The 27,542-nt window shown below is 45.2% G+C and overlaps 1 protein-coding gene across 5 annotated transcripts in view; it reads left to right on the top strand.

Moving 5' to 3' along the window:
* The window catches only part of ZC3HAV1 (zinc finger CCCH-type containing, antiviral 1), a 62,469-nt gene that overhangs the window by 15,015 nt on the left and 19,912 nt on the right, over positions 1–27,542 (top strand). For 3 of the 5 annotated variants that reach the window (XM_042973294.1, XM_042973300.1, XM_042973299.1), the window contains exons 2-8: positions 2,403–2,538; positions 7,568–7,820; positions 11,713–12,849; positions 13,295–13,393; positions 16,715–16,838; positions 19,893–20,067; positions 23,124–23,244. In XM_042973294.1, the coding sequence (XP_042829228.1) occupies positions 2,403–2,538; positions 7,568–7,820; positions 11,713–12,849; positions 13,295–13,393; positions 16,715–16,838; positions 19,893–20,067; positions 23,124–23,244 (2,045 nt within the window). Of the gene's footprint in view, positions 1–66; positions 325–1,880; positions 2,069–2,402; positions 2,539–7,567; positions 7,821–11,712; positions 12,850–13,294; positions 13,394–16,714; positions 16,839–19,892; positions 20,068–23,123; positions 23,245–27,542 lie in introns of those variants that run through there. The other 2 variants (XM_042973301.1, XM_007082651.3) reach the window with 2 other exon arrangements.

Below are 27,542 nucleotides of genomic sequence, written 5' to 3'. Positions count from 1 at the left end.
AATGGTGGGGCTTTCGGCCTGGGCTGGAGGCTGGGCCCTCCCAGCCACAGATTCCGTTCAGATTCCCCCCCTCCCATGGGGGTGGGAGCAGTGATAAGGTGAAGTCTCAGCCCAGTTGCTGAGGGCTTAGGCTGGCCTTAGCCCAGGTGCTGAGGGCTGGGAGAAGTTATCTGAAACCATAGAGCCCCCAAACAAGCTGAGAGAGCCGATGTCAGCTTTATCAAGAGGCGCCAGAGACCTAGAAGGGCCTGCCTGAGAAAATGGCTAGGATAGAGACTGTCACCAGAGCCTGACGAGCTGCGCTGGACTTCTCGAAGAAGCAAAGTGCGTGGGAGGGCTGGTTGGGTTTTAAGAGCTCAGATGGTAGCAGACACAAATCGTTGATGCCGTGATTTCTGTGATTTTTTTTTTCTTTTTTTTTTAGGAGGTTCCATAGCTAGATCTGAAGGCAGTTCGAGAGAGTTTCAGAAATGCCTTACACACAGACAGCAGCATTTGAATAAGTGACTTTTTAAAGTGATCTCTACACCCAATGTGGGGCTCATTCATACTCACAACCCTGAGATTAAGAGTCGCATGCTCTACTCACCCTGGACTTTTATTCTTTAAGATTTTTTTAAGTTTATTTATTTTTGAGAGGCAGAGAGAGCAGGGTAAGGGCAGAGAGAGAGGGAGAGAGAGAATCCCGAGCACATTCCTTGCTAAGTGAGGAGCCCAATATGGGGCTTGAACCCACAAACCATGAGCTCATGACCTGAGCTAAAATCAAGAGTCAAGTATTAAAATTGTGAAAGGCAGGTTGGAAGGGTCTGATCATAAAACAATTCAGCAACAACCACCTTAAAGTTCTTGGTAAAAAGGGAAAAAATGCAAAGCTATTTGAAATAAACAAGGCTGATAAAGATTAATTTTTAAAAATACAACGATCCATTATAAATCTGTAGGTCAGTAACCATTCTCCACTAGGTAAACAGTTAAAGGAGATGAACAGACAGGGAGGAAGGAAAGAAAGGAGTAAGTAAGGAAATATAAGCATCAAGACAACATTTGGGAATATTCAGCCTTGTTAATAAAGTGCAAATTAAAAGCCTAAGTCTATTTCATGCCTACTGAAGTAGCAAAAGTGATAAAACTCCTTGTTAATGTGCTTGCAGGGAAATAGACAAAGCCACAGATTGCTGGTAGGTTTCCTGGAGAGCAGTAGATCAAAAGGAAACACAAGCTGCCAAGAAAATTATTGTGTCTTTTGAGGCAATACTCCCAAAGGAGTAAATCCCAGGAAAATAACGTAGAAGATGGAAGGTTATTTGTACAAAGGTAATTGTAGCCAGGTAGCTGTTTTTATAGTGAAAACCTGGCCATTACCTAACCGCCTGACAATTTGATAATGGTTGTGCCAACTAGAAAATATTAACCTCCCGTCATATTAGTAACTATCAATACCATAAATCTGAGGGCTTTGGCAACAGTTACTGGTAGTGTATTTAAGTTAAAAGTGGAATGAGTTTGTTATGTGGACACTTGATAACTGTCAAATTATGTTTGTCTAATGAAAACAACATTGCTGTCAGGGTTTTTCAATGCTCTAGATCAGTGCTTCTTGGGCTTTAATGTCATTAAGTCGTTTGGGGACGCCGTTGAAAGGCAGATTTTGATTCATTATAACTGGGGCGGGGCCAGAAATTCTGAATTTCTGACAGGCTCCCAGGCGATGGTGACGCTGATTCTCCCGCTGCACTTCTAACACCGGCGACCTAAGTCTCTGCCATCCATATGGTAGCCACTAGTCACGTGTGGCTGTTCAAATTTAAATTAATTAAAATAAAGTAAAATAGAAAATTTAGTTCCTGAGTCTCACTAGCTATGTTTCAAGTTCTCAGTGGCCGTATTTGGAAAGCTCAGGTTCTAGAACAGTTCCATCATCATGAATGTGTTCTCTTGGGCGGTGTGGACGTAGATCATCAGTGCCTTAGAGTGAAGGGGATTTCTGCCTCTTCTTCTGTAGAGTCGTTTGACACCTACAGCTAAGAGCTTCTTCCATTACTTTGCAGTCACACAAATCACAAAGGTATGCATCGGTATATAAGACATGAGAAGTAAAGCGATGAATAATTGTGTACCATTAAAATATTTGAGAAATGGAACCTTTTTTCCTGTTGACTTTTTTTAAAAGTTTATTTATTTATTTTTGGGAGAGAGGCAGAGAGAGACGAAATCAAGAGTCTGAAGCTTAACTGATGGAGCCACCCAGGTGCCCCATCCATTTATATTTTTAAAGTGTATTCTTTAGGCAGGATTAGTAACCAAGGGATGTGGACATTGATAACTGAAAGTTCCCTGGATGATCTGTTTTTCTTAACTTCTGTGAAGGGGAGACACTAACAATTATTGTTTTCTTTCAGGAATCTGTGCAAATATTCTCACGAGGTTCTCTCGGAAGAGAACTTCAAGGTCCTGAAAAATCATGAGCTCTCTGGACTGAACAAAGAGGAATTAGCAGTGCTCCTCGTCCAAAGTGACCCCTTTTTTATGCCGGAGGTGAGTTATGATTCCTTCGTTTCAGCAGCAGAGAGAATATTGGCAGTGTTGTGTCATGGATGTGTTGAAACACAATGACTCAAAGTTCCCACCAGGCTCTACAGATGGCAGTCAACAGGCGGCTATTGCTGAGTGACCCAAAGATTCCAGAAATTTCCTTCCTATGCGAAGTGATCTGAAGATGCGGTAGTAAGAATAGTTGACGCTTTACATCTAGATAGCTTCCTGGAAGGAGGCGGGCTTTGAATCGAGGTTTTGGAAGATGACAGGGTATATTGGTTGAGGGTACAGGCAGCACTTCTGTACCAGAGACCTCAAAATGTACTGATCCAGATAAAATAGAATTTTTGAAACTTATTTATTTAGAGAGAGAGCAGGGGAGGGGCGGAGAGAAAGGGAGAGAGAGAATCCCAAGCAGGTTCCGAGCTGTCAGCACAGAGCCTGATGCAGGACTCGAATGCAAGAACTGTGAGATCATGACCTGAGCCAAAATCAAATGTAGGACACTCAACAGAACGAGCCACCCAGGCGCCCTACAAATAAAATGTAATTTTATTTCTCTCTCACTTGATAGTCTAGATCCAAGGTTATCAAACTATGGCCCATGGGGTAAATATGGCCTGCTACCTGGTTTTATAAATAAAGTTTTATTGGAAATAGCCACACTCATTCATTTGCATATTGTCCATTCCTGCTTTCTTAACGCAATAGTAAGCTGAGTAGTTGCAACAGAGACCAAATGGCTTGCAAAGCCTAAAACATTTCCCATCCGGTCCTTTACAGAAAAAGTTTGCTGATTTTTCGTCTTGCCTAGATGTAGGTAGGCAGGTAGCCAGTGGAGGGGTCGGGCAGCTGGATTCCACAATGTCATTTAGCGACTCGGGCCGGTAGGTAAACCTCTCTTTTCTTTCAACACGTGGCTTCCATCTCCAGGTACAGTGAGGCTGTTCTTATTGTTACCATTTTCCTACCAGCAGGGATGTAAAGAGGAAATAAGTGGAAGTCAGTTTCCTTTTTAGAAGACCTGGACATTGTATACAGCACATCTGCTCCCATCTTATTGGCCAGAGCTTATCACATGGTCACACTTAGCTGAAAGGAAGGCTGGGAAATGTAGTTTCTGGATAGGTAACCATGTGTGCATCTAAAACTTGGAAGCTTCTGTTACCAGAAGAAAGAGAGGGACAATGGCAGATAGTTAATGGCAGTCTCATCCATGTAGGAATATTGACTTGAAAATTGGAGGATGGTGTTTAATGAATGGTACCTGGCCTGAGAAGAGTCCTCGAGCAGAGATGTTACCCTCACCCCTCACGCTGGAAGAGAAGCACAGAACAATAATGAAAGGACCCATGTAGAGTGGATGGAAGGGGTGGAGATAAGATAAGCAAGATTGGAATGCAGATGTGCTTTTATATAAGACAAGATAGCTATTAGGGTCCTTTGGAAGGTTAAACTTTTTTTTTAAATGTTTATTTATTTTTGAGAGAGAGAGAATACGAGTGCAGGGGAGGGGAAGAGAGAGAGAGGGAGACACAGAATCCGAAGCAGGCTCCAGGCTCTGAGCTGTCAGCATAGAGCCCTACATGGGGCTCGAACTCACAAACTCTGACATCATGACCTGAGTCCAAGTCAGGCACTTAACAACTGAGCCACCCAGGTGCCCCATGAAGGTTAAGCATTTTTGGATTCTAAGTTCATGTGTTTCCCTAAGGGAAGAAAAAGCTTATGACAAGAGGGGTGATTTTGAGTTGACCACTGAGCTCAAGAAAGATAGGAATGCAAAGCACTCTATAAAAATGTTTGGGGAGCGGGATGAGGGGAGGAAAATATTCCCCATTTTCTCTCCCTGCCACATGCATTCTTTCACCCGGATACTTGGATTTGTCTCTCTCTCCGTTTCCAGGAGCCCAAGGTTTAGAGATCTTGTCTTGAGATATCTATGGTCTTTGGCCTACGTGTCAGCCCAGCCCCCCAAGGCTACCAGCGTGGGGAATGTACCTTATACACCAACCTCATTAAAGGTCCCATTGATGAACAGGGGCATCCCTCCCTTTTCCTTTCATGTGATGGAACAATGAATGAAGGCTTGTTAGGATGCTTGAGAAGAGCATTGACTCATGGTCCACCCTTAGTCTCGTGTTAAAGTTGGGGGTTTGGGAAGGTCTCTCAGTAGATCTGATCTCTGCTTCAGTTCTCCCAAAGTCACCAAGGACTTTTTATATCAAGTCCTTGGAGAATAAGGGCAGTGGCACCTCTTCCATTCTCTAGGGAGGAGGCCAACAATTAAGAACCTACTAGAAGGTGGGGTTGCTGAGAGATCCCAGAAGAGCCCATTGACAAAAGCACTATGAAAGTCCTCCTAGAAGAATGCTTTTGTCATCGTTTATCACACAGTCCAGAGAAGGAGGCACGGACACCTTTCCCTTTTAAGAGTTTAGTACCCATGATTAGTGGGCTGGGAGGCTCACGGCTAAGGAAGTTAATTGCCATTTGCCATTCGTCAGGGCTGAGATTGCAGACGGAGAGACTGCCCTGTTTCCGGACTAGATGTCTGAGGGGCTGGGTCCTATAGTGGAAAATCGATGAGAGCCTTGGTAGCATGAGTGTGTATTCGAAAATGTTGGGCAAGAGAGTCCCTACCGGAGTGTTCTAGTGTGGGTGAGTAGGGTGGAATATTGTCATAGGGGTCCAGCAGGAAGGAATCAGCTAGAGTTCAGCTAGTGCAAGGAATAGTTGGTCAACAATGGTCCTTCCATGTCTCTCAAAGTCCTGACTCTGCCACCAACTACTTGTGTGATCTCGGACAAGGCATTTAATCCTCCTGGGTCTTGCTTCATTTGCTGTTTTGCTAACATTTAGGCGCTCCTGCAAGTGGTAGGCACTGAGTTAAATCTTGGAGGCAGCAATGGACAAGACACACTCCTGTCCTAAAAACCTTAAAATATTCACACTTTGTCACTTTGCCTTGACCTGTGAGAACATGAAAGCATCCGGCAAACCTGACTTCCTGATATATAAGCTTGTAAAATTACAATGTACTTATGAAAGGAAGACATGTTGTCATTTGTTCTGGCCTAATAAAGGCAGGAGCATTCTTAACTTACTCATTAGGACCGTCATAGGATTGTTAGCCAAAGTGGCATTTGTGAAGTTGCTGATTGTTTTTCTGCCCAAGCCTCAAGGACACTGGTTCTCAAGCTTTAGTGAGCGTCGGAATTGCCTGGAGGGTTTGTTAAGCCAGAGTGCTGGCCCCACCTCCGGTGACTCTGACCGAAGATATGGGGAAGTGTCTGAGGATTTGCATGTAAGTTTCCAGGTGGAATTAATGCTGCCCATCCAGGGACCACACCTGGAGCACAGATGGTGTAGAGTCTGGAATCTGGATCATAGGCTCTATAGCAGTGATACCTGTTTGAATCAGGTCTCCAAAGTTGTCTGTGTACTTAAATTGTTGGCTAGAGTCTGAATCTCATGTCTCTGTGCCCAGATAAATCAGTCAACCAATGAGGTGGTTTGCTCAGTCTCTTGGAACCATTGATAAATGTTTTCATCTTTAGGGTTCTTTATGTAATGATTCAAACATCTGTAGCCCATTTTATATTTTGCACGGCACATTTGCATATTTGATTATTTAATCTGCTCAACATCTTGGGTTAGGTGGACAGAGCAAGTATTTTCCTCCTTCACAGCAAAGGAAACAGGCTGGGGAGTAAGTAATTCAGGTGAAATCACTTAGCCGGTTGTAGGGCTGCGGACTTTTTTTTTTTTTTAATTTTTTTTTTTTTTTAACATTTATTTATTTTTGAGACAGAGACAGAGACAGAGCATGAACGGGGGAGGGTCAGAGAGAGAGGGAGACACAGAATCGGAAACAGGCTCCAGGCTCCGAGCCATCAGCCCAGAGCCTGACGCGGGGCTCGAACTCACAGACCGCGAGATCGTGACCTGGCTGAAGTCGGACGCTTAACCGACTGCGCCACCCAGGCGCCCCGGGCTGCGGACTTTTAAATCCGTGTCTTGCAGTCCTGCATCATATAGTCTGGCCCCCATGACAGTATTTCAGTAAGAAGCACTTATGCCCTCTTTTCAGTAGGAACTACATGTCTGCAGAGCTAGATGTGCAGATATTTCTACTTACATAGAAATATAGGGGCACCTGGGTGGCTCAGTCGGTTGAGCGCCCAACTTTGGCCCAGGTCGCCATCTTGCTGGTTCACAAATTCAAGCCCCATGTGGGGCTCTGTGCTGGCAGCTCAGAGCCTGGAGCCTGCTTCAGAATCTGTGTCTCCCCCCCTCTCTCTATCTCTTCCCAGCTCATTTCTAACTCTCAAAGAAAAAAAAAAAAGAAATATAAAAATTACCTTCTTTACTTGCCCTTTTGAGGAACTTTGCCACATTCTACCTAGTAGAGACAACAGTTGTAAGACTCACGTGTCTTTTTGATTTTTTAATTTATTTCTTTTGAGAGAGAGAGAGAAAGAGAGCGAGCGTGTACGTGAGTGGGGGAGGGGCAGAGAGAGAGAGGGAGAGAGAGAATCCCAAGCAAGTTCTGAGCTGCCAGCGCAGAGCCCGACATGGGGCACAGAGTCATGGACAGTTGAGATCATGACCTGACCCGAAATCAAGAGTCGGACGCTTAACCAGCTGAACCCCCTAGGTGCCCCAGATCCACGTGTCTTTTTAACTGCAGACAAGACTTGATAGCCTTCCTCTTTGGGGTTCCTTTGTGACGGAGGGCTCCCTTTGGGTCCTGTTTGGTCCTACCTGTGGCCGGCCATCTTATTTTGATTCTTCAAAAAGGTTATTAAATTCATGTTTCTTTTCGTTAGTTTGCAGGCCTCTTCTACCCCAAATAAATCATCAGTAGAATACAACTCATCATAGATTGTGGAAGACGCGTGCATTTTCTCCTTTGTTGTATGCCTGCTTGCTTCCAACATTTTTGCATACTTAGGCTTTTCTTCATGAATGTGTGGCAGATGAGGCAAGGTGTTATCATCTCAGGCTCTTGTTTCTCTCTCTGCAGATATGCAAAAATTATAAGGGAGAGGGTCGAAAAGTTATTTGTGACCAGCATCCATCATGCGAAAGACTCCACATCTGCGAGCACTTTACCCGAGGGATTTGCGGTTATGCCAACTGCCTCAGGTCCCATAACCTGATGGATAGGAGGGTGCTGGCCATCATGAGGGAGCACGGGCTGAGCCCCAGCGTGGTTCAGAACATCCAGGATATCTGCAACAGCAAGCACGGCCGAAAGAAACACCCCAGGGGCAAAGGTAAATGCTTTTCTACTTTGCCATTTGCAGAAGAAACGGAAATAAGCAGAAATCACAAGGAAAGTGTAACCTTACCTATAATCATTTCTATCTCCCCGTGTAAGACTGTTTTCCCTTTCAGGACTTGTCTACATGTATACATAATTTTTGCATAATTATAATCATAGCATATGTGCAATTTTGCAATTTGATTTTCATGCTAACCACTATCCACCTACCACCCCCCCCTCCTGATTTGTTAAAATGTTTATTGTTTTTCTAAAAGCTAATTGGTGGGGCGCCTGGGTGGCTCAGTTGGTGAAGTGTCTGACTCTTGGTTTCAGCTCATGATCTCATGGTACGTGAGTTTGAGCCCTGCATTGGCCTCTGAGGCTTAGGATTCTCTGTCTCTCTTTCTCTCTGCCCCTCCCCTGCTCCCGCTGTCTTTCTCTCTCTCTCTCTCTCTCTCTCTCTCTCTCTCTCTCTCTCTCTCTCACAGAATAAATAAACTTTAAAAAAGGAGTTTTAAAAGCTAATTGATGAAGCTTTTTTTTTAAGGGAGGAAGACAAATTTTTTTGTTAGTTTCACCACTTGTTAACATTTTGTCCCCAAAATATTCCGTGACAATTATTCTATCCCTTTGTCTCGATATATCAACGCTGACACACACATATAACATTTTTGTGGTTAGAGCATTTGAGGTATGCAGTCATCAGGAGCCTTCACACCTAAATATATCAGCACACACTTCCTCAAAACCGGGCCACTCTACTGTCTTCCATAACAACAATACAATTAATGCAGGAAATCTAGCATTAATGCAAAACTATATGCAATTTAATTACAGTCCTCAGTACTATTTCTGGAAAAATGTATTTATTTTTAGTTTTTATTTTTGTTATTTTTTTCTTCAATGTTTATTTATTTGAGAGAGAGAGCGAGCGAGAGCGAGTGGGGGAGCAGCAGAGAGAGGGAGACAGAAAAATCCCAAGCAGGCTCCATGATCTGTGAGCACAGAGCCTGACTTGGGCTCTATCTCACGACTTCGAGACCCTGATCTGAGCCAGTATCAAGAGTCGGATGCTTAAGCAACTGAGCCACCCAGGCGCCTCCCGCCCAGACCATTTTTTTTTTTTTTAATTTTTTTTTAACATTTATTTTATTTTTGAGACAGAGAGACAGAGCATGAACGGGGGAGGGTCAGAGAGAGGGAGACACAGAATCTGAAACAGGCTCCAGGCTCTGAGCTGTCAGCACAGAGCCTGACGCGGGGCTTGAACTCACGGACCGAGAGATCATGACCTGAGCCGAAGTCGGCCGCCCAACCGACTGAGCCACCCAGGCGCCCCCCGCCCAGATCATTTTTAAGTGTTCAGTGGCATTGAGTACATTCGCATTGTTTTGCAGCCGATCTCTAAAACTCCCTTCAGCCTGCTTCCGATTCTGTGTCTCCCTCTCTCTCTGCCCCTCCCCCGTTCATGCTCTGTCTCTCTCTGTCTCAAAAATAAATAAACGTTAAAAAAAAAAATTAAAAAAAAAAAAAAGGGGCGCCTGGGTGGCTCAGTCGGTTAAGCGTCCGACTTCAGCTCAGGTCACGATCTCGCAGTCCGCGAGTTCGAGCCCCGCGTCGGGCTCTGGGCTGATGGCTCAGAGCCTGGAGCCTGCTTCCGATTCTGTGTCTCCCTCTCTCTCTGCCCCTCCCCCGTTCATGCTCTGTCTCTCTCTGTCTCAAAAATAAATAAACGTTAAAAAAAAATTTTTTTTATAAAACTCCCTTCATCTTGCAGAACTGAAACTCTATACCTATGAAACAAACACCTCATTCCCTCTTCCCGCCCCCCAGCCCCTGGCAACCCCCATTCTACTTTCTGTTTCAATGAATAGGACGACTCTGGGTACCAAATATAAGTAGAATCACACAGGAATTGTCTTTTTGTGACACTGGCTTATTTCACTTTGCATAGTAGTCCACCGTATGTATGCCTCAGTTTGTGTATCCGTTCATCCATGGCTGGGTCCTTGAGTTGCTTCCACCGTTAGCTGTTGTGAATAATGCTGCTGTGAAATACGGGTGCACAGATGCCTGCTTGAGACCTGGCTTTCCATTCTTTTGGGTAGGCAGCTGGGTGTGGAGAATTACCATCACGGTAATTCTATGTTTAATTGTGTGAAGAACCGTCATCCCATTTTCCATAGCAGCCGCGCCGATTTTCTCTTGCCAGCAGCAATACACGAGGGGTCCAGTTTCCCTACCTCCTCACCAATACCTGAATACTTGTTATTCTCTGTTTTTAGGTTATTAGCCATTCCGACGGGTGGGAAGTGGTCAGTTCCATTCCTTTCTTTTTTGAGATTTTTAAAATGTTTAATCTTACTTTAAGAGAAAGAGCATGTGCGTGTGAGTGGGAGAGGGGCAGAGAGAGGGAGAGAGAGAATCCCAAGAAGGCTCTGTGCCATCAACGCAGAGCCCAACACAGGGCTTGAACCCGCGAACCTGTGAGATCATGACCTGAGCCAAAATTAAGAGTCGGATGCTTAACCGACTGAGCCAGCCAGGTGCCCCCATCAGTTCTGTTTCTTGAGCATTTTCACATTGTCTGATGATATTAACACTTGCAATTTTTTTATGCCTTGGTGAAATGGCTGTGAAAGACATGAATTTTATAAAACAAATAGAATACATAATTCTAAGATTCTATGATACGTAATAAACAATAACACCTCCTTATTCGAGAAATGCTTTATAATCAACGAGGTATTTTCACCCAAAATATCTCCTTATTGTTCCTGACAGCAAAGCTATAAAGAAAGGCAGGAATATTATTAGCCTTAATTGGTAAGGAGACCGAGGCTCAAACATTTTAGATGACTTTTATTGCAAGCAGTCTTAAATCGTTTTTACTATGAGTAAATAAAAGTGATGCGTTCAAGGCCTCACGCTGCTAGACAGGGGCGCAGAGGTTAGGTGTTCTGGCCCCACATCTGGTGTTTTTTCTCCCACATCACAGCGCTCTCTGAACAGGGGAACGCTTGGAAGGATGTTTCCTGGTGTAGTTTCCCAGTATAAATTCAGTGTGTGCGAGAGAGATCTTTATTATCCGCCCCGGTTAATTTACTTAATTAACTATTTTGTTGGCAGGAGAAGGCTGTTTGCTTTTACTATTCCTGCTGCCCTCTGAAATTTGAAGAAAAGGACCTCTTCCTCCCCTTCCTCCCCCCACAGTAGCTCATATATCACACTCATGCACACACAACACACCATGCACATACGTGCATACCACACACAAGCACACGTACGATCACATCATACACACATACTCCATACGACACCTATCACACATGCACGCCTTCCCGAGGGACACAGCTCACACACCAGTTATTTTCTTTAAATGTTTCTTTTTTTAAAGTTTTTATTTATTTATTTTGAGAGGGAGAGGGAGAGAGAGAATCCCAAGCGGGCAAAAGCTCTGGAAAATTTTGTGAATCCTTAATTTGTTGGGGAACCTTCATCACAATATGGGCAAAATCTAAATGAGTTGAAAATCCTCCCTGACTTGAACTAGTTGGTCTCTCCGTCCGCCATAGCGGTTGACTGTTGGCTTGAACCAGAGCATAGTGGACAGCCCCACCTGTGAGTGTGGGGGCTTAGGGCTCATATCTGAGTCTCAAGAGAGAAGTCGAGAAGAGCCAGGTTCACTCTGACTCTTATCTGAGACCATGGGGTGGTATTTCTTACTAGCACAAGAGCAGATTCCTTCGTCCTCTTGACAAGCTGCTCCAGATTTTTACACACCAGATTGGGACAAGTAATTTGATAGAGCTTGGGTAGCAAACTCGGAAAAGCTGAGGAAGAACCGTAGCAAGAGCCTAATCCTGTTAATGCTAATTTTCCTTGTGTTTTTCTTTTCCTAGCTCCTTGCTCCCATCGTAGAGATGTGGCATACAGAGGGAGAAGCAAGAGCAGAGAACGATCGTTTCAGGGCGGTCCAGAATTTCTCCCACCTGCTTCCGCTTCTACTCAGAAGTCCAGCACCCCCAGTTCAGATCAGATCGGCCACAGGCCTCCCCTGGATGACATGCCCGTAGGGGAGCTGGCCCACAAGTTCATGCATTTGGGAAGTCAAGATTGCCCTCAGCCTTCCCCGGTCTCGCCTAAGGTTGATAATCTTGGAGGATCAGGTCAAATGGAAAGAAGCCAGCGGTTTTCAGAGAATGGCGGTCCAGAGGATCTCTTTTTCGGGAATCAAGGCAGCACTTCCCTCCCTTCTGACCCAATGCCAGCTTCCAACCGGAGGGGCCCTGCGTCCTGGCTGAATGACAAAGGCACCGGGAGAGGGAGTTTGTTTGCCCAGAGTCGGGCTGCCCCTGGCTCCCCTCTGGCTTCTCCACAGACACCTGAAACCACAACCACCAGAAAGAGCGCGGGGATGCTTTCCACAGATGGCACGAATGCCGAGGGCAGAAGCGGGAATCAGAATGTCCAGTATTTCTCGCTTTTCAATAATAATGTTGATGGCGCGGCCCCAGATGGAGCTTCCACAAGTTCTCTAAATTACAAAACCACAACCAGCGGACAGAGAGAAAAATCGTTACCTAGGAATCAGGACACTGGAACTACTCACGGTGGTCTCCAGACCACTGGCAAAATTACAGATGGCGCCGATCCAGCAGCGGCCTCTGTGAACAGTAACCACAGTGAGAAGACAGTTTGGCCTGGTAAATCCATCCACAGCACAGCAAATGGCTCTAGTCAAGTTGCGGACGAAACCACTGATGTAAATAAGACTGGTGCCTCTGGTTTTGGCTTCACATTGACCTGCAGAGGGGATAAAAACGTGTTGTACTTCAGAAGTCTGGGTCTGGGAGCCCAAGGCCTGCCAACTCCTCAGGAGACCCCTGCCCCCACACAAGTCAGCACTCTGCCCAAGGTGCCACCTTCTACATCCTTCTCAAGCAACAGAGCTGCAGCCTATGCAACCCATGGTCCGAACCCTGCCCAGATCTCTGCTGGCCCTGCCGGTGACCTTGTAGGTCCAAGCTGTGATCTGTGTAAGTCACTGAAGGACAAAGGGGGCCCCATGACTTGTGTCTGCAGCAGGCCGGTGGCTTCTCTTTGGATGTTCCCCAGTAGATACTAAGGGACGTAGAGTCGGAAGGTTAGGTGAAGGGGTGTTACTGCTGAGGAGACTGACATGAAGGTTGAAGGACCAACCAGTTGTATCGTGTGGAATAAGCCGCCTCATTTACTGAGAACAGGACTAGGTTGGCCCTGGTTTATTTTTGGTTATTTTTAAGCATCACTCTCACATGACCCAAATGTTCATGTTGGCTTTTATGGAGGGGCTGCCTAGGCTCTCATGAGCAACACGTGAATCTAGAATTTTCTCGAACATGGTCCCAGTTACAGATACTCTTTCCCATTGTGAGGTCAGGTGTCTTGATTTTGGGTTTAAACACTGAGATCGGCATACGTGCATTCTCTTTTGTTTTATAGATTCTGCATCTGACGTTGAGAATACCAGCTCTTCCAGGATGGATGACTGTGGCCCACAGGAAATTTGTCTTGACCATCTGTGTAAAGGTTGTCACCTTGGTGAGTTACTTAAAGACTTTCTAGAAGCAGAAGCTTTATTAGTAGTAATACGGCCAACATTTACTGAGCTTTTAGTGTATGTTAGGTGCATGGTCAACATATACCTGATGATGGTCCATCATCTTTGAACTTCACGTCAGCCCTAATAGTAGGTTCTGTTGTTAACCCATTTTACAGATGTGGCAACTAGAGGCACAGAGAGGTTAAAACCTCACATACGTAACTAGCCAAGTTGGGTTTTGACCCTAAACTGCCCAGCCAGCCTGGGTTCTCCACCCCTGCATGGTAGACTTTTTCCTTTTGTAATTTGGCCTTAGGTAAAATATTCTAGTTAGTCAGACCCATGTTGTCATCTACTAAAAGCAAACAAACAAAAAACAAATCCCCAGAAATAAAGGTCTCCCGGCCGACGCATTTTCACAGCTCATGTCCTGCCATTGAGGCGTTGTCTCTCTTCTGGGCCGTGGGCTCGTCACAGTTGATCCTCACACATGGCCTGAGTCTGCATGCCACAGACTGTGTGCCCTCCAGCCAAGGAGCCATACCCGGTCACTGTGCCCTCCCACCAGGCTTCCCATGGAACAGTGCCTGGGACAATTGGCTGTCCTCTCAGCGTCCTACCACTTTCTCCTTTTCATGGCTCAGCCCCAGATGTGTGCATCACACTGGATCTCCTCTGCTTGACCCCTGAGTGGTCTTAGACTCACTGACCTGTGTCGGAAAAGGAAGATGCTGCCCTGTGTTCTCAAAATCAAGTTTTTAATTTTTTTCTTCATTTTTAATTAATTGCGGAAAAATACACATAACACAGATTTTGCTATCCTAATCATTTTTTTTAAGTTTATTTATTTATTTTGAGAGAGAGAGAGAGAAGGAGAGAGAGAGAGAGAGAGAGAGAGGGAATCCCGAGCAGGTGCCTAGCTGTCATCGCAGAGCCCAACGTGGGGCTTGATCTCGCGAACCATGAAATCATGACCTGAGCCGAGATCAAGAGTCACGTTTAACTCACTGGACCTCCCAGGTGCCCCATCCTAATCATGTTTAAGTGTGCAGTTCAGGAGTGTTAGAGTCACATTGTTATGCCACCAAAATCCAGGACTCTTGTTCCTCTTGCAAAAGTGAACCTTTAATACCGTCTGAACAGCAACGCTTCATTCCCCTGCTGCCTCCAGTCCCTCCAGTCCCTGGCACTTTCGCTCCCTTTCGCTTTTTTGGGGGGGGGTATACACCCAGGAGTGGAATCACTGGATATTATGGTAATTCTGTGTTTCTTTAAAAACTTGTTTTGTCAGGGCGCCTGGGTGACTAAGTCGGTTGAGCATCTGACTCCGGCTCAGGTCATGATCTCAAGGTTCATGAGATAGAGCCCCGCATCGGGCTCCGTGCTTATAGCTCAGAGCCTGGAGCCTGCTTCAGATTCTGTGTCTCCCTCTCTCTCTGCCCCTCCCCTGCTCATACTCCGTCTCTTTCTCTCTCTCTCAAAAATAAATAGACATTAAAAAAATTGTTTGGGCAATTCTGTGTTTGATGTTTAGAGAAACTGCCACACCATTTTCCACAGCAGCTGCACGATTTTACATTTTTACTAGCAGTGTGCGAGGGTTTGAGTTCCTCGTGTCCTCGCCAACGCTTGCTTTTTGTTTTGAGTTGGTTTGGTTTTAGAGCAGCCATTCTAAGGAGTGTGAGTTTCGGACTTGATGAATGGTTATATACTTTTCAATCAGCCAGACCATAGTCATTGCCACTCTGGGTTTTCCTGGGATGTCGAAACCTGCCTCTTTTGGTTTCAAAGTAATCACACATCTTTTGAGCCTTTCAAAATGATGTAAACATGACATACTAAAAACTGAAGGACAGAACTGTTTTTTGTATTCCTGTATTAATGGGCTTATGACGTTAATTAAAAAAAATTTTTTTAATGTTTTTATTTATTTTTGAGACAGAGAGAGACAGAGCATGAGCAGGGGAGGGGCAGAGAGAAAGGGAAACACAGAATCTGAAGCAGGCTCCAGGCTCTGAGCTGTCAGCACAGAGCCCGACGCGGGGCTCGAACTCACGGAGTGTGAGATCATGACCTGAGCTGAAGTCAATCGCTCAACCGACTGAGCCACCCAGGCGCCCCCTTATGATGTTAATTTATCATTCAGTAAACATTCATTTTGTAGCGGTGTATTGAGTGTGTACCCCTATGCCAGTCACGCAAAGGGGGCGTAAGCTAAACAATGATGCACGCTTTTCTTCAGTGAGTTTGTAATTAAGGTGGGCATCCAAACATCCACAAATGAGAAAATGTCATTAAATAAGTACATAAATCATGTAAGTACCAACTGGATACTGAGTACTGGCTAAGGGAATATAAAATACAAATCAGATGAGAATAGAATTGCACGGGGCGCCTGCATGGCTCAGTCAGTTTAGCATCCGACTTCAGCTCAGATCATGATCTTGTGGTTGGTGGGTTCGAGCCCCCATCGGGCTCTGTGCTAACAGTTCAGAGCCTGGAGTCTGCTTTGGATTCTGTGTCTCCGTCTTTGCCCCTCCCCTGCTCGCGCTCTGTCCAGTTATCTCTTTCAAAAATAAATAAGCATTAAAAAAAATTTAAAAGAAAGAATAGAGTTGAGTGAGGGAATTTTTCTGGAAGAGCTGAATCTTAGGCCGGGGCTTCAAGGAAATACAGTTGCTGATGGCTAGAGAGCGATTTGTTTCCACATACCCCTTGGGGGTGCAGAGAGGGTAACAATAAACTTATAATGACCTCAGATTTCCATGTGGATAAAGTGCTCTTTGAGGAGAGGGGAATTTTCCTTTCCTTTCCTTTCCTTTCCTTTCCTTTCCTTTCCTTTCCTTTCCTTTCCTTTCCTATCTTTTTTCTTTTCTTTCTTTTTAACATTTGTTTTTGAGAGAGACAGACAGACAGTGCGATCGGGGGAGGGGCAGAGAGAGAGGGAGACACAGAATCCGAAGCAGGCTCCAAGCTCTGAGCTGTCAGCACAGAGCCTGATGGGGGGTTCAAGTCCATGAACCATGAGATCATGATCTGAGTTGAAGACGGACACTTAACCGACTGAGCCACCCAGGCACCCCGGAAGTTTTGTTTTTTGATGAGTCTCTATTGGTAATAAGGGAACTTGAACAAACGGATATGGGGCAGTGTGGGCCGGAACCGGAATGGGCAAAGGCGTAGCCTGGAAATGTGTTAGCATGCAAGCCTGGCAGGGTGGGAAAGGCAGCCCTCAATGGGGAACGTCAGCAATGAACTTGGTTGAATTGTTAGAACGCCCACTCACCAGATCCTCAGACCCCCTCTCTCTGTCTTTGTAGCAAGCTGCAACAAAGTTCACTTCCACCTGCCTTACCGGTGGCAGATATTACTTGCAAACACCTGGATGGACCTCCAGCCCATGGAGAACATTGAGAAGGCCTATTGTGACCCCCAGATCCGCAGGTAAGTTGGTGGCCAGACTCTGGCCTCTGAGGTCCACAGTGCCATCAAAGGGAAGCATAGTGCTAGGCTTACGGTGAGAAGGAAAAACCATTTTCCTTCAGAATCCCCTTCAAGTTTGAGATAACTCTTGAAATTAAAATGGCAAATGCCTGCCGAGTTCATGAAGAAAAACGCGAGCTGGGTAGATTTAAGGTCACGAAGAGCCTGGCTAATTAATACTAGGGATTCTGGGACTATTTGCAAACTCATGTGATTTAATTTTTTTTTTAACGTTTCTATTTATTTTTGAGAGAGAGAGAGAGAGAGACAGAGCGAAACCCGGGGTGGGGGTGGGGGGCTGGGGGGACGGACAGAGAGAGAGGGAGACCCAGAATTTGAAGGAGACTCCAGGCTCCGAGCTGTCCGCGCAGAGCCTGCTGACATGGGGCTCTAGCTCACAAACCAGGAGATCATGACCTGAGCCGAAGTCAGATGCTTAACTGACCGAACCACCCAGGTGTCCCAACAAATTTATATGATTTAAACAGTGACACAGTTATTATCAGTATGTCCTGCAGAAAAACACAACACAGAGGTCAGCTTGTGTTACTGTCAGCTCATGATAGGACTATGGAAAGTACAGTGATTGTAGCTCAAAATTAGCCTTTGGCTCAATGTCATAGTTGTAGAACGCGATTTGAGTAATTTCATACAGTTCTAGGGCTCATTTTGTTGTCTGCTTTAGCATTTTATACCTTCCTTTGTGTTTGCTAGTTTCTCAATCCTGGAGGTATCTAAGAGGATAACTTACCTGTTTTTGCCAGGGGTGAATTGGGTGATACCATACATGACCGTATTTATAAAGTGCCTCCTAGCTTTCTAAAGGAAATTCTTTTTTTCTTCCCTACTCCCTATGCTGTATTTTTCATCCCTGTGATTTACTTTATAACTGAAAGTTTGTATCTCTTACTTCCCTTTATCCCCCCACTCCCTCCCCTCTGCAATCACCAATTTGTTTTCTGTGTTTATGATTCTGTTAACAACAACTCCTCCTCCTCCTCTGTCCTTCCTGTTATAAGGGAATTCTTTTTTTTTTTTTTTTAGGTTATTTATTTTTGACAGAGAGAGAGACAGACAGAGCATGAGCAGGGGAGGGGCAGAGACAGAGAAGGAGACACAGAATCTGAAACAGGCTCTAGGCTTTGAGCTGTCAGCACAGAGCCCGACGCGGGGCTCGAACTCACAGACCACGAGATCATGACCTGAGCTGAAGTCGGATGCTCAACCGACTGAGCCACCCAGGCGCCCCTATAAGGGAATTCTCTGGGGGGAAATTGCAAACATGTCATCTGTATAGTGAATTTTTGGTGGAGATTCTGTGTTGCTGCATTTTGCCACTAGAGGGTAGCATCAGCTACTTACTTGTTTCTAGGTGTGTTTTTCCCCCCTAGGAAAATCTGCCTCTGGCTTTCTCAACCTTAGCACTCTTGACTTTTGGGGCTAGAAAATTATTTACTTTTGGGGGGCTGTTTAGCAGCATTCTTGGCCTTTATCCACTAGATTTTTATTGTTATAACCAAAAAAGTCTTTCAATATTGCTAAATGTCTCCATTCCTCATTGGGAACCACTGATGTAGGAGGTGTTTCTTAGAGCAGTAATTTTCACACTTGTTGGTCTCGGGTCCCCTCTACAGTCTTAAACTATATTGAGAATCCCACAGAACCTCTCTTTATGTGAATTGTACCTGTCGGTATTTACCATATTAAAAATCAAAACGGAGAAAAATTCAATTTTTATGGATTCATTGAAAAATAATACAAACTCATTACATGGTAACATAAATACCATATTTTTATATAACTATGTTTATATAAGTATATATTATCATATGTAGTAACTATTTATGTATAAATAGTAGGTGTTTTCCAAAACAAAGCAAAAAAATTCATCTAGAAAATGCCATTGTTTTATATTTTTGCAAATCTCTTTAATTTGCTGTAGAATCACACATCGTGTAGCCTCTGGGAAAACTCCACTGTGCACCTGTGAGAATATGAAAGTAAAAAAGGCAAATAATGTCTTAGTATTATTATGAAAATAACTTTGACTTTCCTGGCTTCCTGAAAAGGTCTTGGACCACATTATGTAACTATTTAAATAGTATTACTTGAGGGGCGCCTGGGTGGCTTGGTCAGTTAAGCGTCCGACTTCGGCTCAGGTCATGATCTCACGGTCCGTGAGTTCGAGCCCTGCGTCGGGCTCTGTGCTGACCGCTCAGAGCCTGGAGCCTGCTTCGGATTCTGTGTCTCCCTCTCTCTGACCCTCCCCGGTTCATGCTCTGTCTCTCTCTCTGTCTCAAAAATAAAAAAACGTTAAAAAAAAAAATTTAGAAAAAAAATAGTATTACTTGAAAAAACTGACCTACCATGAGTTGCTAATATTAAGCCAATCAGTAGTTTTGTGGGCACAGTTTTATATTTATTTTTAATTTTCTTCCTTTCAGATTTGTGTTTAAATTCTAGTTAGTTAACGTACAGTGCAATATTGGTTTCAGGAGTAGAATTGAGTGATTTGTCACTTACATACAACACCCCGTGCTCATCATAACAAGTGCCCTCCTTCGTCCCCATTCCCCATCTAGCCCATCCCCCACCCACCTTCCTCCATCAACCTTCAAGTTTGTTCTCTGTCATTAGGAGTCCCTGATGGTTTGTTTCCCCTCTCTTTTTTACCCCCTGATGACCACAGGTGACCATGTGGTCGTCTGTTTTGTTTCTTAAATTTCACATATAAGTAAAATCATATAGTGTTTGTCTTTCTCTGATTGGCTTATTTTGCTTAGCATAATACACTCTGGCACTACCCATGTCGTTGCAAATGGTGAGATTTCATTCGTCTTGAGGGCTGAGTAATATTCCATTGTGTATTTATATATATATGCATAGATATACTATATCCGTATCCACTCATCAGTTGATGGACACCCGGGCTCTTTCCGTAGTTTGGCTGTTGTTGGTAATGCTGCTATAAACATCGGGGTGGTATTTTGTTAACTTTAAACTCCTCCCCTTCAGCTTTTCTATCGGAAATAAAAACATCAACTTCCAGATGATGGTTTGTAATTGTAATCCTATCCGGCGTATCTCCACACCTTCATCTGTCACAGTGCTGACCAATTTTGTCTTTGCCACAAAATGGATTTGGTACTGGAGGAGCAAATCCGACAGATGGGTTCAGTATGGGGAGAAGGTGAGTACCGTTCCTCCTTGTGGAGGCTCTTGTTTAAACTCGGCCACTTCAGGAAAAAATATTAATAAAACGTCTGACACCTACATGGTTACCCATGGCACATGGGTGTAGTTGAACTAGTGCGTTTTCACGTTATACACCACTGTATTGGTGTATTTTGTAGCAAACATATACTCCGGGATTGTGTTTATCAACAGCAACAGCTATTAATTATTTTCTTTTTTTAAAGCTTATTTATTTGAGAGAGAGAGTGAGGCGGAGGGGTAGAGAGAGAGGGAGAGAGAGAGGATCCCAAGCAGGCTCCATGCTGTCAGCGCAGAACCCGACGGGGGGCTGGAATCCACCAACCGTGAGATCACCACCTTGTCCAAAATCAGGAGTCAGACACTTAACAGACGGAGCCACCCAGGTGCCCCTCCTGCAATTGAATTTTTAATATGAGTTGGGGCAACTGCGATTTCTGGGTTAGGAGCCCCCCTAGTAGAAAGGGAGACAACAGCAGCTTTTGTCAACCCAGGGCAGGTGCATATGCTTTGACTGTGAACTCTCCGGAATGTAGACTTGATATCCTTTTAAGGAAGTTCAAGTGCTTAACCAAGACTTGGCCCTACATAGATGGTAGACAGGGAGAGGAAGTGATGTTGGGCAGGATGATGATTGAATGGACGGGCAGCTGGGCAGCAATGGTGCAGGACAGAGTGACAGCTGGAGGGCGGGGCCTGGTTGTCACGGGGTTTGCATCAGGCGGATCCGGACCCAAGGAGATGTTTACCAGCTGGTGTACCTGTGACAGCTGGTGTAGAGGGGCAGGGAGCCTATGGCCCGAGAGAACCACCCGAGGCAAAGACACGCCTTAGCTCTAGATCAAGGCAGTAATGTAGGCACAGGACAAAAGCCAAGACCTGGCTACTGAACATGAGATACACATTCAAGTCTTTTGGGAGAAAAAAAAATAATCAAAGACCCTACCATGCATTCATTCATTCATTCACTTAATCAGAACTGGAGTACAGTGTGAGGGAAGGGCCTGAAGGAGAACCAAGTGTGAAGCTTGAGAGGCTGTCCAAATGCTCAGACACTGAAATTGCCTCGGTGTGTCCAGTAGGACAGCCACTAGCCCCTTGTGGCTGTTTAATTTTAAACTTCAGTTAATTGAATTTGAACAAAACGAATTATTCAATTCCACGGTAACAATAGTCACATTTAAGTGCTCTACGACCACTTGTAGCTAGCAGCTATCACAGGGGAAAACACAGAGAACATGTCCAGTGAAATGTTCCAGAACGTTCCAGTGGACAATGCTGATCTAGACGTGAGAGTCTTGCTGGTTAAAATCAGGTCCACAGACCAACAACATTGGCACCGTGGGAGCTCTTTGAAATGCAGAATTAAAACACAGTTCCCAGAATTTTATTTTGCATTTTATTTTTTTTTTTATTTTTTATTTTTTATTTTTTATTTTTTTAAACGTTTATTTATTTTTGAGACAGAGAGAGACAGAGCATGAACGGGGAGGGTCAGAGAGAGAGGGAGACACAGAATCTGAAACAGGCTCCAGGCTCTGAGCGGTCAGCACAGAGCCCGACGCGGGGTTCGAACCCACATACCGCGAAATCGTGACCTGAGCCGAAGTCAGACGCTCAACTGACTGAGCCACCCAGGCGCCCCTTTATTCTGCATTTTAAAACAATTCCTGGGTGATTCACATACAAATTAGAGTTTGAAAGGCCCTGGCCTAGAGTAAATTCCTTCCAGCCTAGAATGGGGTCCTGCAGAGATATAGGACTTCAGCTGTCAGAATGGGAGATGAGGACAGAGATTCGCATTGGCAAACCAGTGTCCCCAGAGGTGACAGACCTACCTTGCTGCTCCCTGTGTTCACAGGCGTTTGCCCAAGTCACTGCTCTTTGGGGTCGTAGGAAGGCATGTGATTTACCCGGGCCGTCATCTACCTAATCTTGGATACCTCATTTCTTACTGCCCGCCAAGGATGGTAGTCTCTTTTACAATGATCCTGACAGATCATGTCCCAGCAGCTGTTGCAACAAACATCTTCACGGGGTGGCTTAATTGTTGGATGCTGTGGGGCACCTGGGTGGCTCAGTCGGTTGAGCGTCAGACTCCGGCTCAGGTCATGATCTCACGGCTTGTGAGTTCGAGCCCCGCGTCGGGCTCTATGTTGACAACTCGGAGCCTGCTTCGGATTCTGTGTCCCTCTCTCTCTCTGCCCCTCCCTTGCTTATGCTCTGTCTCTCTCTGTCTCTCTCTCTCAAGAATAAATAAAAAACATTTTAAAAAAATTAAAAAAGATTGTTGGATAATGCGGTTGAGAAAGTTCTTCTAAAGTTAGCCTCCTTAGCCTCCTTGTCGCTTCCACCCGTTTGTCCTGGTGCTACCTCCTGAACCACATTCTAGTTTATTCCAGCTTTACACCGTGTACAGGTGTTGGGACCCAGCTTTCCTGCCCTTACCATACTCCTCTCCAGGCTAAAGAGACCTAGTTCAAGACATCTTCCTTGAAGGCTTTCATTGTGGCCCCCTCGCCTTATATCCGGCAGGCATCTTCACTGGGGAAGGAGTAGGGGTATGTGTAGCTGAAAGCCTCAGAATCCAGAGTGTCATTAAAGGGACCAGTAGCCCCTCCCCATCATAGGCTGCCAGCAGGAACTTGCTGTCATTAACTCCTCCAGTTTAGATCATGATGAACAAGTGTCTCCTTGCCATTAAATATTGGGAACCCCTCCTATTCGGGCTTACGTGCAGTCTGCCCTGGTCTGCCAGCCCTGCGTTGGGTGGGGACAGTGGAATGGTGGCCTAGCTTGTCTCCTCACTAGAATCCACACGCTTCCCTTTACCCATCCATTCTGATGTCTAGACCCTTCACGTAGGCCTTGAGACGTGGCCCCAGCCTGGCAACCTTTACAGCCTGGTTTGGGAGGCAAGCTGCATTCCTGTTTAAGTCCCGTGGCTAAAATACAATTGTGTAAGGTACAGTGGCAGAGGTTTCTTAAAAGCCTACCCTCGAGTGTCTTTACCTTTTTTTTTTTTTCAATCAGGTCGACAAACAGCAAGCTGCAAACGTCGACTCTTCGTACCTGGAGTCTTTCTTTCTGTGCTCTCCGAGGGGAATTGTGCCATTTCAGGCGGGTTCACAGAGCTACGAGCTGAGTTTTATGGGTAAGACTCTGCGTTTGGCAGTGACCCCTACTGTTGGAATCTGGCACGCGGTGTGCACGTGGGAATGGGAGCAGAGTGTATATACACGCTGAACACAGCATCAGGGTTCCTTTTTAGCAAGGCACGCGGGATGGTGGTGTGGAAGCCAGTGGAGACCTGTGCTGGAGAGACTTGGCTCTCTGTGTAACCCTGGGAACAGCACCTGGCCTGTCTGGGCCACAGCTCCCTCATCTGTAAAATGCGGGCATTGGACTAAATGGACGGGCTGTTTCCCAGGCCGAGGCAAAAGTTCAGGTGCTGATGACTACAGTAGAGACTTTGGACCCATTGGTGCCTTCAGAATTGTAAAACCTCCCTGTTCCTTCTGGGCTTCATCATCTAGGTTAGTGGCTTTATCCATCACTTTTCCTTTTTCTTATCTTTTCTTTTTTTTTACATTTTTCTTAACGTTTATTCATTTTTGAGAGACAGAGGCAGCGTGAGTAGGGGAGGGGCAAAGAGAGAGGGTGACACGGCATCTGAAGCAGGCTCCAGGCTCTGAGCTGTCAGCACACAGCCCGACGTAAGGCTCGAACCCATGAACCTGAGATCATGACCTGAGCTGAAGTCGGGTTCTTAACCGACTGAGCCACCCAGGTGCCCCTATCCATCCCTTTTTCTAGAGACTTTGCCTTCTGCCATGTTTGTTTGAGCCGCCATGGGAAGGCTTTCAGTTTAGTTTCTACCAATCTGTTGTGTTTAGTAAGAAATCAGGGCAGGAACTGCCCTCCCTCTAAATGTACTGTCCTTTCAGCTGCACCCCTGGGACGCTCCCTGTATATGGTTGGGTAGTTGCCCTTTCAGGATCAGCCCTACAGGTGCTTTGAAAGAGGTAAAGAAGACTTTCTCGCGTCCTTGACATTCCAGGTGGTACCTCACATTTGGGCCCTGTACCAATTGTTGTGTATTAAGCCTCCAAAAAACATTATACCAGCTACTGTATTTTGGAAAGCAATCTGGTTATACATATCAAGAGATATTAAAATACGATTGCCTTTTCATGGTCTCAGGAATCTTTTTAAGGAAATAATTCAGAAGGGGGAAAAAAAAGGCTATGAACATGACGATGTTTATTAAAGCCTATTTGATATGCCATAGTAGAGGAACAGCCTGTAGGGTGGTCGGATAGTGATTAAAACAGGGTATTGAATTTCATTGGAGTATTGGTTAAAATTATGATTATGAAAACCATGCAGTAAAGTCAAAATTTGATATTGTTAAGTGAAAAAGGCAACCTCCCAAGTTTATGTTTGTACTTTTCCTCTTTAGATGTATTTCAAATGTTTATTTATTTTTGAGAGAGAGAGAGAAAGAGAGAGAGAGCGCTATTGTGTGAGTGGGGGAGGGGCAGCGATAGAGGGAGACAGACAGTCCCAAGTAGGCTCTGTGCTGACATGGGGCTCGAACTCAAACCGTCAGATCATGACCTGAGCCAAAATCAAGAGTCAGTTGCTTGACTGATTGAGCCATCCAGGTGCCTCTAGATGTTGTATTTCAAATCAAGGTTTTTTTGTTTTGTTTTGTTTTTAATTTTTTAAAAATTTTATTTGAGGGGCACCTGGGTTGTTCAGTCGATTAAACATCCGACTTCGGCTCAGGTCATGATCTCGCGGTCTGTTCGAGCCCCGCATTGGGCCCTGTGCTGACAGCTCAGAGCCTGGATTCTACTTCAGATTCTGTATCTCCCTCTCTCTTCCCCTCCTCTGGTCGTGCTCTATCTCTGTCTCTCAAAAGTAAATAAACATATAAAAAAATTTTTAAATTTTATTTGAGAGAGAGAAAACAGGAGTTAGGGAGGGGTATAGGAGAAAGAGGGGGAAAGAGAGAGACAGAATTCCAAGCAGGGATCCTGATCCAGGCTCCAAAGATACTCCATCAGAGGCCTCTTTATATTTTGTACTTTTTTTTTTTTTTTTTCTGAGAGAGAGAGCCTGGGAGCAGGGGCTGTGGGGGGAAGGGACAGAGACGGGGAGAGACAGAGAGAGAGAGAGAGAGAGAGACAAAGAGAGAAAATCTTAAGCAGGCTCCATGTGCAGCATAGAGCCCGAGGCGGGTCTCGATCCCATGACCCTGGGATCATGATTTGAGCCAAAATCAAGAGTTGGACGCTTGGGGCTCCTGGGTGGCTTAGTAGGTTGAGCGTCCAATTTCAGCTCAGTTCATGATCTTGCAGTTCGTGAGATTGAGCCCGTGTCAGGCTCTGTGCTGACAGCTCAGAGCCTGGAGCCTGCTTCCAATTCTGTGTCTCCCTCTCTCTCTCTGCCCCTCCCCTACTCACGCTCTGTCTCTGTCTCTCAAACATGAATAAACGTTAAAAAAAATTAAAAAAAAAAAGACAAGAGTTGGATGCTCAACCGACTGAGCCACCCAGGTGCCCCTCAAATCAAAAGTTTTTTTAAAAGAATTAATATGCATGGTAAGTGCAACAGTGTGCACACATGACCAAAACCAGAGGGCAATAGGAAGGAATAGAAATCTCTTCCGTTGGATGGTGAAATTAAGAATGACTTAAATCAAAAAAAATTTTATTCTTTGGGTACTATTCTATTGTTTTGGCAATTTAAATGGGTGTTGGACAGAGAAGAACCAATAATGGACCTGGTTCCCGAATCTGGAGAAAGGTGACCAGCAGTTCTCGTTCACTTGGTTCATAGAAACTAGTTCGGAGCCATTTGCGGTATTCCAGGGTCTTTTTTTTCCTGTTTCTGATATTGTCATTCATGAATCTAGTATTGGAACGCCACCCATGTCGCTAGGCACCGTTCTAGGTGCTGACATACCAGGCAGTTTCTGAAAGTGATACCAGCTCTGGGGAAAAAGAAGCAGTGTGAAGAAGCAGCCAGAGAACTGGAGGAGTCCTAGGAGAGCATCTTGTTTGTATCCCAGGAGGAAATTTTGGAAGGAAGGGAGCACCTGTGCCCATGGGAAGGAGGGCCCCCAAGAGAGGGAGGAGCTGGCGCTAAGACCGTAAATTGCAGATGAGCTGGAGGTTTCAAAGGGCGGCGGGAAGGTTGGGAGCAGGGCTGTGGCATGATCTCATTTGATCTTTTTATCGTTTATGTTTGTTTCACTTTACACCAACTCTACTGAAGCAGAATTGCTACAATGGGGTGCATCCGTGTTAAGCGTGCAGTTGGATGCGTGCTGACCGATGGCGTGCAGCTGCTATCCTGATCAGGATCTAGAGCTTTCCAGTCATCGATCCAAAAAGTGCCCTCATGCTCCTTTGCAGTCACTCTTCCCACCCCCATTTGCTGTCTCTATAGTTCTGTCCATCCTAGAACGTCACAGAAGTAGAATCTTGTGGTGTTTTCTGCACGTGGCTGACTCCCTTCACTCAGAATGTTGTTTCGATTCACCTGTGCGGTTGCACGTGCAGTGGTTCTTCCCTTTTCAGTGCTGAGTAATATTTCATTGTAAGGCTGTACCTTGGTTGGTTTACCCATTCATCTGTTAATGGGCAGTTTGGTTATTTTCACATTTTGGTTATTATAATGATGCTACTAAGAACATTCAAATGCAAGTCTTCGTGTGAGTGTAAGTTTTCATTTCTCTTGGGTGAGTATGAAGGAGTGGGATTGCTAGGTCACATAGGCACCAGGTGTTTAACTTTATAGGAAACTGCCCAACAGTCTTCCAAAGTGGCTGTGCCATTTTATACTTTCACTAGCAATGTAAGTTGATTTACTTTTTTTTTTTCAAGTTTATTTGTTTGTTTTGAGAGAGAGAGCGTGGGAGGGGCAGAGAGAGAGAGGGAGAGAGAGGATCCCAAGCAGTCTTTGCATCAGCAGCGCAGACACCCAATGCGGGGCTCGAACCCATGAAATGGGAGATCACGACCTGAGCTGAAATCAGGAGTTGCACACCACTGATGTGCCCCGGGTGATGATTTACTTACAAAAAAAAAACCAAAAAACCAAAAAACCCTTTCTTTAACATTTGTTAATTTTTGAGAGAAAGAGACAGAGTACAAGCTGAAGAGGGGCAGAGAGAGAGGGAGACGCAGAATCGGTAGCAGGCTCCAGGCTCTGAGCTGTCAGCACAGAGCCCAATGCGGGGCTCAAACCCACGAGCTGTGAGATCATGACGTGAGCTAAGGGCGGACGCTTAACCAGCTGAGCCACCCAGGCGCCCTGATGATTTGCTTTTTAAAGAGCTCACTCTGGCTGCAACTTGGACCTGGGTCTACAACATGCATGAATTAAAAATGACATTTCACACTTGATCTAGAAAAATCCTTCAAGATCTAGCTACCACAT

The sequence above is a fragment of the Panthera tigris genome, chromosome A2, assembly GCF_018350195.1.
Source record: "Panthera tigris isolate Pti1 chromosome A2, P.tigris_Pti1_mat1.1, whole genome shotgun sequence".
NCBI lineage: Eukaryota > Metazoa > Chordata > Mammalia > Carnivora > Felidae > Panthera > Panthera tigris.
Note: the sequence above shows the minus strand (reverse complement) of the source record. Positions and strands in the feature narration are given on the sequence as shown.